This window comes from Pseudopodoces humilis, chromosome 2, assembly GCF_049639895.1.
Source record: "Pseudopodoces humilis isolate 2021_Gansu_Grassland_sample_001 chromosome 2, ASM4963989v1, whole genome shotgun sequence".
Taxonomy (NCBI): Eukaryota; Metazoa; Chordata; class Aves; order Passeriformes; family Paridae; genus Pseudopodoces; species Pseudopodoces humilis.
In genome coordinates, this window is record NC_142201.1 from 93188228 (window position 1) to 93202137 (window position 13910).

The 13910-nt window shown below is 39.3% G+C and overlaps 1 protein-coding gene across 1 annotated transcript in view; it reads left to right on the forward strand.

Moving 5' to 3' along the window:
• CFAP44 (cilia and flagella associated protein 44) overlaps positions 1-13910 on the forward strand; it is a 37391-nt gene that overhangs the window by 21193 nt on the left and 2288 nt on the right. Inside the window, exons 18-31 of the mRNA XM_088051245.1 lie at positions 64-119; positions 543-705; positions 1042-1172; positions 2067-2284; positions 2662-2827; positions 4135-4312; positions 5356-5841; positions 7321-7524; positions 7970-8165; positions 9153-9263; positions 10732-10862; positions 11983-12099; positions 12674-12875; positions 13551-13711. Of these exons, the coding sequence (XP_087907371.1) occupies positions 64-119; positions 543-705; positions 1042-1172; positions 2067-2284; positions 2662-2827; positions 4135-4312; positions 5356-5841; positions 7321-7524; positions 7970-8165; positions 9153-9263; positions 10732-10862; positions 11983-12099; positions 12674-12875; positions 13551-13711 (2520 nt within the window). The remainder of the gene's footprint in view (positions 1-63; positions 120-542; positions 706-1041; positions 1173-2066; positions 2285-2661; positions 2828-4134; positions 4313-5355; positions 5842-7320; positions 7525-7969; positions 8166-9152; positions 9264-10731; positions 10863-11982; positions 12100-12673; positions 12876-13550; positions 13712-13910) is intronic.

Sequence of the window (13910 nt, forward strand, 5' to 3'; positions counted from 1 at the left end):
AGCTTTATTGTCTGTTGAAACTATAACTTCTTGTTTAAAGACAAGACAATGTTTTTACTCCAGAGTGGTCTTGAGAAGGAGAAGGCTACTGAAGACATCAAGGATCCTGATGCCTACACGTAAGAGATGCTTAGATAATGATGAAAGAAGATTTTCAAGTGTTGGTAGCTCTTTTCTCAGCCTATGTATTTCTTTTTGCCTACAAAGTGGAGGGACAAATTGATCACCCTGAATTTGGGTAATTTCTTTGTGAAACACATTCTCCATTCATCTCTCCATTTCATCTATTTTTCTCTGGCAGTAATTCAAATATTATACTATGAGGCAGTTAACTTCAGACTACAGAGACAACAGAAGGTCAAAGCCTCTTGATGTTAGGAGTGTACAAATATACAGGAAGATGATTCCTTTCTAACTCACCTTAAGAACCATTGAATTCACTGGGAATTTAAGACTATCAAGGAAATCTAAAAGGTCATATAAACTGTAATCTTTCCTCTCTTGCATTGAGCTAACACCATTTCATTTTAATGTATTTTCAGTATTGAGGAATACAAGCAGAAAAAGGAGTATGAACGGAAAATGAACGAAGCTGAAGATAAGAAAAATAAGAAAAGACAGGAGTTAAGTGCCCTGAGACAAGACTTTGTTTTTCTCCTTCAAAAGAATCAGGAGTTGCCTAAGCACATGCAGTTGCATGGAGAGGTACACTTGGCTTTTATGAGGGTCATTTACTTTTACAGGCATCTTCTTCTAAAATGTTGCTACATATCATGTTGGGGTTAAAGATGTCCAATGCTTTGGATTAAGGTAGTTTTAAGAATATATGAATTGCTGGGACTTCTGAATTACAGCTGAATCACAGCTGATGATTTGTGCCAATTAAGAAGCACGGGAAAAAATGTGGTTCTCTGTGGAGATAACTTCTGCAGTATAGGACAGTGTTGATGTGCATGCAACTGTGGCACCTAGGTAAAAATATTTATTATCAAGACCTAGTAGCCAAAATTATGTGATACTGGGTTTTCCATCTTCCTGTAGGAGTTTGAGATGGACCGTAGGATCTTTGAAGAGCTGGATAGGCAGACACTACAGAGAATCCAGTTGGTGCAAAAGGAGTTGGCTTGGGAGCACGAGAAACAATTGATTGGACTGCAGAAACTACAAGCACAGTAATTACCACTTCTCTTCTACTTCTCTCCCTGACCTTCCATGGGGCTTATTGTCTATGAAGTTCTATCTCCCACAAGGAAAAAGGACATTTGTTCTCTCTCTCATATAATCAGTATTTCATCTGTTCTGTTATGATTCTGTTCTTATTTTACTTGAAACATACATGAGAGTATTTGCTCATATTTATGTGTAATTACTTCTGTTGAATCTTTGGTAAAAATGCAGATAGTCAAATGAAGGAAATTACCTCATTCTGATTCACTTCTATATGAAGAAAGCTGGTTGAGACTCTTTGCCTGGGGTTTTGCCAGTAAGTTCAATAAGAACCAAGAACTCTTACTGAAATGTTGAAAAACAACCTGTGAAGTGAACACCTGTTTTTAAGACATGTTGTGTGTCTGTCAGATATTTTAACATCATTGCTTTTACAATGTTCTCTATACAATTTGAAGTTGTGAAAGAAACTTTCTCAGGAACACAGGTTTAAGCATGAGGTGCATTTTGAGTTGGTTTTCATAAAATAAATACACAATAAAAAAAACACCTTAGGCACACAGAGTTTGTGACTGGGAAAAAGGATAGAATGACCATGTTTTTAATCAGTCCTTAATGGAAGATGGAAGTTACTGTCATGAAAATCCTGATGTAAGTTTCAAAATTGGGAAAGGTCTTTATGTGTTTATTCTTGAGCATCTCCATTCCTGGATTGGATAGAAGTCAATAGATAGTGTCAGATGTCATCATGCTATGCAATTACTTACCGACTTGTGGATTTACATCTAATGATTGCATGTGCAATAAGTACACTACACTATTCATGCCCTTTTGGTCAAGGGAAACTGGTATATTGTGCCCACTGACACCAGATGGTTTTGTGTAATTTGGGATTCCAGGTTTCAGGACCCTCTGGAATTTACTTACACTGTTCATGCTATGCAAAGCAATCATCAGATTTCCACCTACAGCCTTCTAACAGTGTCTGAGAAATACGCCCAAGATAAGAAACACGGGGGCAGCAAGTGGGCAGTACTTAAAAAGAAGTGGACAGCATTTAAAGAGACAGAACAAGCAAAAGAAAAGATCCCCAAAAAGAAAAGACATCTGCATAGAGGTAATGATAACCATTTAAATCTTTCAGTAATATGCTTTCTGTCTTTTATCTCAGTTTGTTTTCCTGAGTCCAAGATAACGAAATACATGTGTAGGTGCAGGTAAAGAAATATAGCTGTGATGTCTTTTTTAGTACTAACATACAAACACTCGTACATAGTTTTCCATTATTAGATCAATTTCAACAATTGTCTGTCAGCCCCATGGGTAGAATGTGACTAAAAGTCAAGTCAAAGAACCTGAATACTTTCAGAACATCCACTACAATGGAACTATCCTGATTTACATTAGTTCTACAGTTGTCTGAGAGAGTTTCCAGTAGCTGGAACTACTGTGCTGGGTGGTATTGCATCTTCACATGGTTATTTTTTGTTTCAGAAAGTGTAGTTTTTGAAAGTGAGACTGAAATGCTGGAGACACCAGAGGTCCGAAAGCAAACCACGCGTTATATAGAAAGCAGACGTGAGAAAATCAGAAGACTTGTTGAGAAATATGATGCACTGAAAGCCAAGATCATGAAGAGGAGGGCAGAGTGGAATGAATTGTGAGTCTTGAACTGGACTCTGTTCTCTTTAGGTTCTGCTTCTTGTCTGAGGACAAGTAATGCTATTTGAGCTGTCATTTGGCACTATAATCTCTCTGCTTAGGTTTTTATATTCTTAAGGGTTATAATTAGAACAGGTGAATTTTCATGTATCTCTAAGTCTCAAGAGTGCATTAGAATATATTTAGTTTCTATGGTTCCTCTAAAATATTATCAAATTTGAATTCAGCTAGGTAGCTGCATTTTCAGAGAGGGATTAAAATGTGTCTAAATTGATCATGACTGAGAGACACCTATGCCATTACAGTCAACTCTTACTGAATCCTGCCAGCCCTACATGGAGCAGACACTGTAACAGCTGGGTTAGGTCAGCAGTCTTGCCATCTCAGCCATTATGTGAGTGTTTGTGATATGCCTTTGTGCTCCATGCTGGTCTTTATCCTGAGAGGCAAGAAAGGGGGACAGGACATCTTTTACAGAATCATAGAATATCCTGAGCTGAAGGGGACCCACAAGGATCATCAAAATCCAAGTCCTGTCCCTGCACATGGCAGCCTCAAGAGTCACACCCCATGCCTGAGAGCATTGCCCAAACACTCCTTGAGCTCTGCCAGGCTTGGTGCTGTGACCACTTCCCTGGGGAGCCTGTTCCAGGGCCCAGCCACCCTCTGGGTGAAGAACCTTTTCCAAATATCAAACCTAAGTCATAACTTTGAATGACCTCTTTTTCAAGCCTGGTTTGGATGGGGCTTTGGGTGACCTGGTCCAGTGGAAGGTGCCCCTGTCCATGGTAGGGGCACTGGAACAATATGATCTTTAAGGTCCCTTATAATGCAAACCATTCTATGCTCATAGAAGTACAGAAGTTCTTCCTTAGGAGATGAAAGGCAGGGAATGGGGCCAGTGTGGAGTCAGAATACAAAGCTTTTAAGGTTATTGAGTGTTTAACAACGTAGAGTAGGATCAGGTATTCTGTGCTAAGGGCTGGTAGATAGTTGATGTGTGGCTCCCTGAAACTGATAGCAGCATGTACTCGCTTACTCAGAACTCAGTCTGAGTGTGAAGGTTTAAACTTTCCCATGGCAGAGCTATGTTTTAAGAGCTCTTAGGGGGAAAAAAAAATCTGGGATTTTCATTAAAACGTGCAAAGATAGTCTTTCCAAAGTAGCCATTCTTTTCTGAAAGAGATACATTACTCTTTCACTTCCCAAACTTTGCTGCACAAGTCAGAAGGTGTGAAATGACTGAATGACTGTTCATTTGTATGCCTTCTGTCTTGAAGTTCAGCTTTATTTTTTTCCTACCAGATACAAAAGCAAACCTAGAGTTAACTTTGAGAATCCCAGAGATACTGAGGAGATCAAAGAAGCACAGAAGAATATAGGATGTTACAGGCTGAAGACTGCCACTAACTACACACTCACTGAAGATGATCGTATAAGCACTAAAAAGAAGATGATTCAGCTTGCAACCCTGGAAAACTTGGTATGTAAAACTATGTATATTGCCCCATTTTTGGGGAAAGTGAGGATAGTGTATTAATCACTGAAGAAGTTTTTTGAAAGGAATTCAAAGTGAGTGTGGGAATTGGCATTGAAGGACAGATGGTTGTTTTGAGTAAGATTTAGTTAAAAATCAGCCCTTCTCTTGTGAACTGTTTTGTGCTTCACCAAACCCAGACCTGAATCAATCCATGGTGGCTTTTTAAAAATGAGGAGAATTTACCTTCTCTAGTACTTCAGCAGGAGCACCTGTCTTTTTAATTATAAGTCTTACAATCTAGTAAAATACTGAGCTAAATAGCCCCTGCCATGAAATACCTTTACAAAAACAGGGATGAGAGCAAGTACAAGTGTTCTAGTGTGGCCTCTGTATTTGCACTTTGGCAATCACTCCTTCTGGAATTGGAATCTTCCTGAGAAACCAGGTCTTTTGGAGGCACCTTGCTATAGTAGGACTCCTACAGTTACTGCACATATTTTAACCACGAAGACACAATAAGTTCAAATGTTGTGCAGTATCTTTGTTGCTTTCCTTGTGACTTCTTTCTCCCCATCCTTCTCATAGGAATGGTTTTTCATTGTATTTGGCTGGAGTGCAAAAGAGTGACACTAGATAACTTTGACAGTGAGGTCTAAGCATTACTGAAGCAATGCTGCGAGTCTCGGGGGATTTGTTGGATCATTTTAGTCTCATGCTTGGGCTTCAGCACTTCACTGTAGTGCTGATGTTACCAGATTTCCAGTGATTAACCTAATTTATTAGGACAAACAAAGGGAATAGTTCTTGTCATAAATTCTGGGTTTATACAGATGAGGAATTGCAGTTTCTTCAGGTGGGTGGTGTATTATTTTATTTTATAAAGATAAGTTTCTGCCAAGAATATTAATCACATTCAGTAAAAAGAGTCAATTCATACAGTGTCCCTTTACCACAAAATAATTAGTAATCCTAATGTTAGCCTTCTTGAGTTGGGTAAGACTATTCCTGTAGTGGAGAATCCTACTAAAATTGTTTTTCCTTTGCAGATCCATAGGATGAAAGTGAACATGAACAAAGAGATTGTGTCTTTGCGGGATCTCAAGGTTTCCATTATTGATGAAATCAAGAATTTAGTGAAGGAAGTGAAATCCATACAGGCACGCTTAGATGTATCAGAACATCTCCCTATTCCCCCGATCCCTCAGTTACATCCAGATGAGGTTCCTGAAAAAATAGTTGAATACAACAGTGATGTCCTCCTAAAGTTCAAAGAGGAGCAGGAGGCCAAGGCAAAGCTCAAGGAGCCATTGGAAGGGTGTCCCTCATTTCGCGCATTTAGGCACGTGCTTCTTCAAACTCCTCCAGTGGAAGAGGGTGACCCCATGGCACAGGCTGGAGATGCATCAGCTGTGGTCACAGAGGAGCAGCAGGCTTTTGTGATGGAGAAGGCAGAGCCAACAGAAATGGAACTGGAAATTTTAAAGAGGGAGAAGATAAAAAATCTATACTTGCAGGAGACCTTGATTAAAAAGGTAGGAAACTGAAAGTTATTTTTGTCAGATTAAAAAAATCCCAAAACCCAAAACAAACAAACCACACCACCCACTGCATCATAAGTGAAACAAAATCACCTTCTGTTTCAGGATTGCAGTGGGTCTTGCCTTTCCGCAGTCCAGGAAAATGCTAACTGTTGCACATTTACAGTGTAAATCAGTATAAATCCATAACTATATCCTGTGTTCTGACTATTATCACTTGAAAAACAGATCTTAGATTTCTTATTGATTGTGCTATGATCCTAGTAGCAAAAAAGAAACCCAAAACCAAACCAAAACCCCAAAAAAACAAAAAAACAAATGTTAGACATAACTTGAAAAATTACAGAGTTAAAAAAGCAGCATCACTACAATTTTGTAGATTCATGTTTTCAACTCTTAAAAAATTGTAGTCTCAACCTTCTAGTCCAAAAAATACTTTGTAGGATTAGAAAAGGTATAAAAGAGAGTAACCAAAATGCTTAGTCATGGAAAAGATTCTTTAAAAGGTACATCTAAGTGGATAAAGTATCTTTGGCCTGCAAAAAGGGCAACTGAAATGGTTTTAGAGATGTGATAAAATTCTGAATAAAATAGAAAAGGGGAGTGGGAATCATCTCTTAAAAGGAGAGATACCAGATGAAATGGTCACATAGAAAGCTTGAAGCATGCAAATGAAAATAATTTTCCTATCCAACAATAAGCTAAAACTTTGGAACTCAGTGCTAGGATGTGTGAGAAGCTATGATTTGATAGTGTGGGAAAAAAATCCATTCAAAGCTGTTGAACACAAGCATACTGCTTCAAGCTCAGGATGCTCCTAGTTTAGAGAGTTTAGGAGGGTACAGAGAGCAGTATACCAGAGGTGTGCCACAGTTCACTTGTTTGCTCCATTTCTTAGCATCTCTCCTCTAATTTCTGCTACTGGGCATTGATTTTTTGCTCTGCCTCAACACACACACCTTTGTGTTTATGTGTGTGAAGGTTTTGAGGGAATACCCAAATTCTGCTGTGAACATCACACACCTGTAAGTTAATGTTGGCAGCTGCTAGTACTTGTTTAGCTGTAAATGTCTAAGGGAAGAGCTGGCAGCTATTTCAAAATGAGTCTTTCAAAGCAGAAGAGTTATTTATTGATGCATCTTTGACTGTTACATAAACTGCTGTAAACATTCAAGGCATCGCTACAGATGTAGTGTAAGTCTCTAAAGAGTAAAATACTTCAGGGATGGAGGGGGTGCAGTGAAAGATTTCTGTGAAGCTCTGGTGATTCTTTTGCTATTGTGGTGAGAACAAAGACACATTTGGGATTAACTTTGTCTTTCTAAGTGCATCAGTACCCTCTAGGAAATGGCATGTCTGAGTTGTTGATTTGGCAGAGAGAATTTTTCCCTTCTGCTCCTTTCTCTAGCGTTGCATGTTTAACTGCACTGGTAATACTTTTCCTGTCCGTGATTTGACACTCCTTTGCTCCAGATCAACACACTGGTGATCAACTTTGATGCTGAACTTCGCCTTTTGCGGCACCAGAAGCTGAAAATGGATATGCAGCTGAAAAGTGCTGATCTGCGCTGCATCACATGCTGTGAAGAGCTGCTTATCCTGAAGAAACTTGAGATACATGAGGACCTTCTTGAGGAGCAAATTGGTGCCCTCATTAATGAACAGGAGGACATGCAAGTAAGTAGGCCACGTGTAGCATTAATTTAAATTTAACAGTACCATTAATGCATGGCTTGAAACAAAAGCAAACCATAAAGTAAATGGTGGCATCCCTTGGCTTTGTTTTAGCACCGATCCCGTGACTAGTGCTAAATTTTGAAAAACAAGAAACTCTTGATAATCAGCCTACTAGGATGGCCACTTCTAACTTTCAATACTTAATTTTTTAATAATCTTAACATTTGAATTTTAATAGATCCTTCATGATATGGCATAAGTGACTAATCACATACTTTAAGAACATACTCCTATGAAATGTTCTTAATGGAATGGATGCTTAATTGAACCATAGGTTTCATCAAGAGAGAAAGACAAGTTTTGCATTTCCAGATCTTCACAGATGCATCCTATATACAGATACATGGGTTGTACCTTTAACTGAAGTAGTTTTTTGTTTGTTTAGTCAAAATTGAAGAGCTACCTTGCACAAATAGAAGATAGAAAATTTGAGATTGTAATGCTTCAGGAACGTGAGAAAGCTCTTTATGCCAGCTTTGAAGCATCCCTTGGAGAAGACAATGAATTTGCTGATTTTCTGACCAATCTTTTGAAGCAGGAAGTTGAGTATGTGGAAAAAGAAGAAGTAGGAAGAGAAGCAGGTTGGAGATTTTGTTCTTTTTGCTTTATGGATTTGTTTTACTTATTTCCATGTGGTCAAGTACACGTGTCTCAGTCTAGCTGGAGCCCTGAGTACACACAACACTCCAGTCAGTTCAAAAACCCTATGAACAGATTTGTTTATAGACTGACAATGTGTTCTGTGGCCATCATCTTGAATGATAACAATGATGTAATCCAGTTTCTAACATGACTGCAGTTGGTCTGATAACAGCTCCTGCAATTTACATTCTGTAAGTCATTACTGAGGACTGATAATTGGTAAGAGGAAGAGGCACAGCTTTAAATAGGTGCTTCCTATGCTGTACCAATGGGAGCAATGGATAAGTGATTAGTCTGTCACATTCATGACATTCTGCTCTAATCTGTCTATTGACTAATGAGAGATCATAAACCTAATCTGCAATCATCTATTAGTCACAGGACTGACCATATTACAAAAGAATTTAATTTGTCTTAGTGACTCAGTTTTAAGCTGTTAAAGCTAGGCAGTCTTACTGAGCTAAAATACTTGTGCTCTCTCTGACTTGGCTTTTGATTTCAAGTGGGACATGATTACCAAAAAGCGAAGACAGTGGTGGTGCTTTTATGACAGATTTGTGCTTCCATATTCTACTTGGTTAATTAATCTCTGTATCAGAATGGTAAACTCACACTGCTTAAGTTCCTAACACATATAAAAAGAGAAAATATATTGAAGTTAAGTCCTAATAACATGGGCTGTACCTGTATCTGTTCTACTTCTAGGTGATATCGCTCTGTCTCTCTGTTTTCCCCTCCTCTTTTTTCTGTTTTCCTTTCTGTGAAAACATTGCATCAGATCAATGCAATAGGCACAAGGTGCCTGGATTCACATATCACCAGAATGATCTTTCATGGGTTACTGGGCTTGTGTTCACCAGCACATTGGCATAATGCATAGCTGGTGGGTCTGGGCTGTTTTGCAAGCCAGTCTCTGTTTCTTTCAGATAAAGAAAATGAGAATGAAGAGAAGGATGATGAAAAACCTGACCTAAAGACTGATGAAGAAAATTGTAGATCTGAAGATGTAGCCTTTGGTGACTCCATTTGCCCAGAAGGTACCTATGCTGTTATTTCCTTGTGTTAATTAGTTGTTTAGGTTTGGGACAACATCATGTGTTTGAAAAGAAAACACAGATTTTTTTAATTATTCACTGCATGCTAAAGTCATGAAGGGCTGGAATGTGTGTACCCCTCCTGTGTGCAGCATTTTTCCCCAGGAAACTTTGGTCAAGATAATAAAGCCGTTGGTAGTGTAGACTACCCTAATTAAAAAAGCTTGGAAAAATAAAACTTAGCTAAGCAGTAAGAATGGATTATTTTGTGTAAAGAAGCATTCACCATTTCATGGCTGTTATCTGGAGAGAAAAGGATCCTCTCTGGAGTGGAGCAGTGACAAGGCTGTAGCTGCTCTCTGGAAACCAGCTGCCTGGCCTGGCTGGATCCCTCCCTGTTCAGGGAAATTCTGAGGGGATCCTCATGCTGTTAATTGAAGCTCTTTGTTACCACCTCGTGGATTTATGCAGCAATTGCCTGTTGCTAGGCTGCTCTGAAAAGTTAGGAGCTTTACTTTGCAAAATCCTCTTCATTTGTGCATTCAAAAGAGGCAACCAACCTTTCTCCCTCTTTTTCCTTTGTACGAGCTTAGCTAATTCAGGATGTTGTTTTTTAAAAAAATCTTTGAGTGATGTGTCAATGACAGTGTAACAGCACTGCTTCATTTTCAAGTTCGAACTTACCAAAAATCCACCTTCCTTTTTTTTTAAATTGTATTTTCAAATCATTTCCACAAATTTATTTTTTTATTAACTCCTCGTTCATCTCATTTTTCAATGGAATGTTGGGAAGAAATAAAGATTTTTACTTCTGAGTTAAAAAGTCCAAATTGCTAATTTAACAAGGAAATTACATGTTGCATCAGGCTCTTCATATTTGTCTCTTTATGTAGAATTTTTTTTCCTTTATTGGGCTCTCTTTTTTATTATTATGCCTGCTGATTTGGGCATAATTATGCACTTGTTTAGCATTACTGAAATCACAGTATTAGATAGAAATTCACAGATCTTCCTTACCACAACACAGTTTCTATGAAATACAGCTTTGTTTACCAATAGAGCTATAAATTATCCCTGCAGCAAGTTCATCATTTATAGTGAAGGGTGCTATGGAGAAACAACTATGTGCTCACATAATTGAAGATTTTACTGCAACATGTATTAATTACTGGGACTGCATTGCTTACAAAAGCTAATTTTTGAGCACTTGGCTTTAGTGCTGGCTTTGATGCATTTAATGTGACTTCTGGAAACAGACTGAATGTAAATAAGAAAAAAATCCATCCAAGACATTCACCTGGTCATGGAGGCCCATGGGTTTATGCTTAAGGAAGCTCTAGGGAACCAAACCCATGGTGTTATTATGTGGAATGCTGGGAATGTGCACTGCAGGAGAAGGTACCAGCTCTACCCAGTAACTCCAGTACAGTCACAGCAAAAGTAAGCTCTTCTTTGACCCTTTCCCTCTCAGGCTGCAGTGAGGATCTCTTCTTGAACACCATCCAGCTCCGGCAGCAGCGGATAGGCATTGAGAAAGCTTTAGAAGAGGAGAAGAAAGTTGCTGCTGACCTCAAAAAGGAATATAATGCCTTGGCCTTAAAGGTATTGTACTGTTTTCTCAGAAAGCATCATCATGTTAAATGTAGTGCTAGTGATTAGTGCTAGTCTGAGATCTAAAAACAAAATCCTAACCCTCTGAGAGGTGTCCATTTGGGAAGCGATACCTGTGGTAGCACAGAGGCAGGAGGCAGCTCGACATGGGTCACCTGTTCTCCTGAAAAGGGTAAATCAAATGGATCCAACCTTAGCTTTCATGGGGCTGGATCCAGGCTCTAGGTGCAGTTCCTTCCCAGTTGTCTAGCCTTGTGCAGCAGCAGGAACTGGATTCTCTGGTTCAGATGAAACATGCAGTATGGTCTGGCCTATCCTCTGTGGGTGTGCATGGCAACAGCAATTGAATAATACTTACCCTAATGCAAATCCAGGTTAAAATAAATGCATAAAAATTCTATTCTACCATCTATTTATTTTGCTTTATTTTCCATCACTCTTTGTCACAGGTAATCACTGAATAAACTCTTTTGGTACAAATTTTCCATTTTGCTTTTTTGAACTCCTGCATTCATTAAGAAATTTGATTTGTATTAATTAAAAAATATTTTATTTTGAAGGGTTATCTGGAAGAGAGAGTGTGGTACCAAAATAACATTATGCAAGTCTTGCACTTTTTTTGTCTCAAAAATGTTCCATCAAGCATGCTTAACATACAACATTTTTTAGATTTTAAAGGCTTTCCTAAGTGCCAGCTGCCACATATTCACCCTGGGGTATGACATTTGAGTCTGAATTGTTTCTTTCTCATGCAGAATCAATAAGCATTTCCAGGCATAACACAATAAAAATTATCATGCAGGCTCTGTAGATCTACAAGTGTTTTTAGACGCTAAACAAAGCAGCTGTCTCTTGATACATACAGGGCTTCTCTAAGGAGGCATTCACGAGTGTATGTGTGTGCAGAGGTTTTCAGGTTAAAATCTTGCTTGAATATTTGTAGATGATCCTTGGGTTTGCCTGTGAAACTCACCTATCATATGTAGTTTAAAAAAAAGCATATTTTTATATACTTCTTTCTCTTTGGATCAGGAACTCTAACAGAACCTTGTTGCCTTATGTATTCTCAGTATCACAGGATTTTGTTTGTCCACAATTTGTCTTTCTGCAGGCAAAAGAAGTAGATACCAGTCTGGACACAGCAAACAGGGAACTGGAGGCCTTTCAGTGGGAAAAGCTGCACAGGCTGAATGAGCTGTATGTAGTTGTACCTTTGAGACTCCATCAGGTAATTCAAGATGTTGTGCATCTGCATGTGCAGAGTGGCCTGTGTACATCTAAACAATGGTGTTACTGCTCTTTGGGGCGCTTAGTTCATTATTCACTATGGTCTCCTGGGAGGAAAGTGCTGTTAACTGAACTTCATGCTGCTAATTCCTCTAGAATTCCCTTTTTTTCCCCTTCTCCTGTACTGACAGAAACGAAGTAAGGACAGGCAGGCTGGCCCATTGCTGAAATGTGTATAGTCTTTAACTGCTGTATAAGTTTGGCCATCAGGTCTATACCTACTGATATTCTCCTGGGGAAAAAAAAACTAAACACCCCCCCCCCCAAGAAAAGCAAATCAAAAAAGCCCTGAAAACTATTGAAACTAATGGGAATTCTTCCCAACTGAATAGTTCCAGCTTGGATGCAATACATTAATTTACACAATTCCCTGGCCCAAAAAAAGAGTTGTGCCCATGCGTAGTATTAACTCACTCACTAGTTCTCTATTGCTCACACATTTGTTATAAAGAGACATCTCCATCACCCTTAATAAGTAAAGCCAGCCATGCTTATTTTTCTGTCTGGTTTTGCAGGTGCTGTGCTTGGTTGATGGGGAGATGCCCCGTGACTTCTCCCATACTTTAGTATTTACCAACGAGTCCTTGCAGTACCTGAAGAAGAGAATTGTGGACCTACGTAATGAAAAGATAATGCAAAGAGAGACCCATAAGAAGGCCAAGGAGCAACATAAGCAGCTTCTCCAGGACAAAAAGGAGATGGAGATGGAGATTCAACGTGAGTGACAGAGACTCTGAGCAACACAGCATTGCTAATGTTCCTTCTGTCCCTCTCACTGGGTGTGGGTAACTCACCATGCCTGTCTCCATACTCACACAGACGTTACAGAGGGTTACTTCAGAAAATAGAACAGATCAAGTGGACTGTTTTGATGGAATAGCAGTTCTCCAGCACTGCAGAGTCATCAGGCTGTGCAACATAATTTGGGAACTTAGTATAAGGAGAGCTGATTGAGAGGAGTCACTGGAAGTCTGGACACATTTGCTATTTCTGCTTGTAAACCAGAACTCCTAGGGGAAAAGTAGCTTTTTCTGGCCATTTCCTCCCCTTTGTAACATCTGAAGAAGGAAACAAGCCCTATTCAAAACACTTCCCAAAGAACCAAACATAAAGCTGTGTCTAGCACCACTAGACATGCAGAGGCCCTATAGAGCCTGTGGTGTGAGACAGGCTTACTAGGACTGGTTTAGAGTGTGGCTTAGTGACCAGACAAGCATGATCATGAGCAAGGACAAATGGTATGACTCAGCTGTGAGCTCTGTGTGGTTTTGTGTGAATTTTTTATTACACAGCAGATACCAAAAAGCTCAGACAAAAAGCTGGGGTAAGGCAGAAATTCTTCTAAACCCGTGAATGACAGTGCTGCCATTTGTGCCAATGTCCCTCTGTTAGAATTGGAGGAGAGGTGCAATCTTCTGCTGATGGAGAAGTTTGGTCGGCTGGTTGATTTTGAAGCAGTTCAAGCCCACTCTGTTAATATACCCATGGAGCAGATGAAAGTGAGAATAATGGAGAAGGAGTATGAGCATTTCATGGAGCTCAAAGAATGGGAGGTAAGCAGCAGGAAGGGAGGGAGACACACGTGATGATCTCTTAACCCTAAGTTTCCTTGTGGGGCTAAAAAGTTACACTGAAATCTTTTGTGAACATGTTCATGTTTGATTTTTTTTCACTTGTCCTTAATAGACCATAGTGTTCCACTTGAATTTCCCATCATCATTCCTACCTCTGCTCCAGTTGCTGTTGCACATC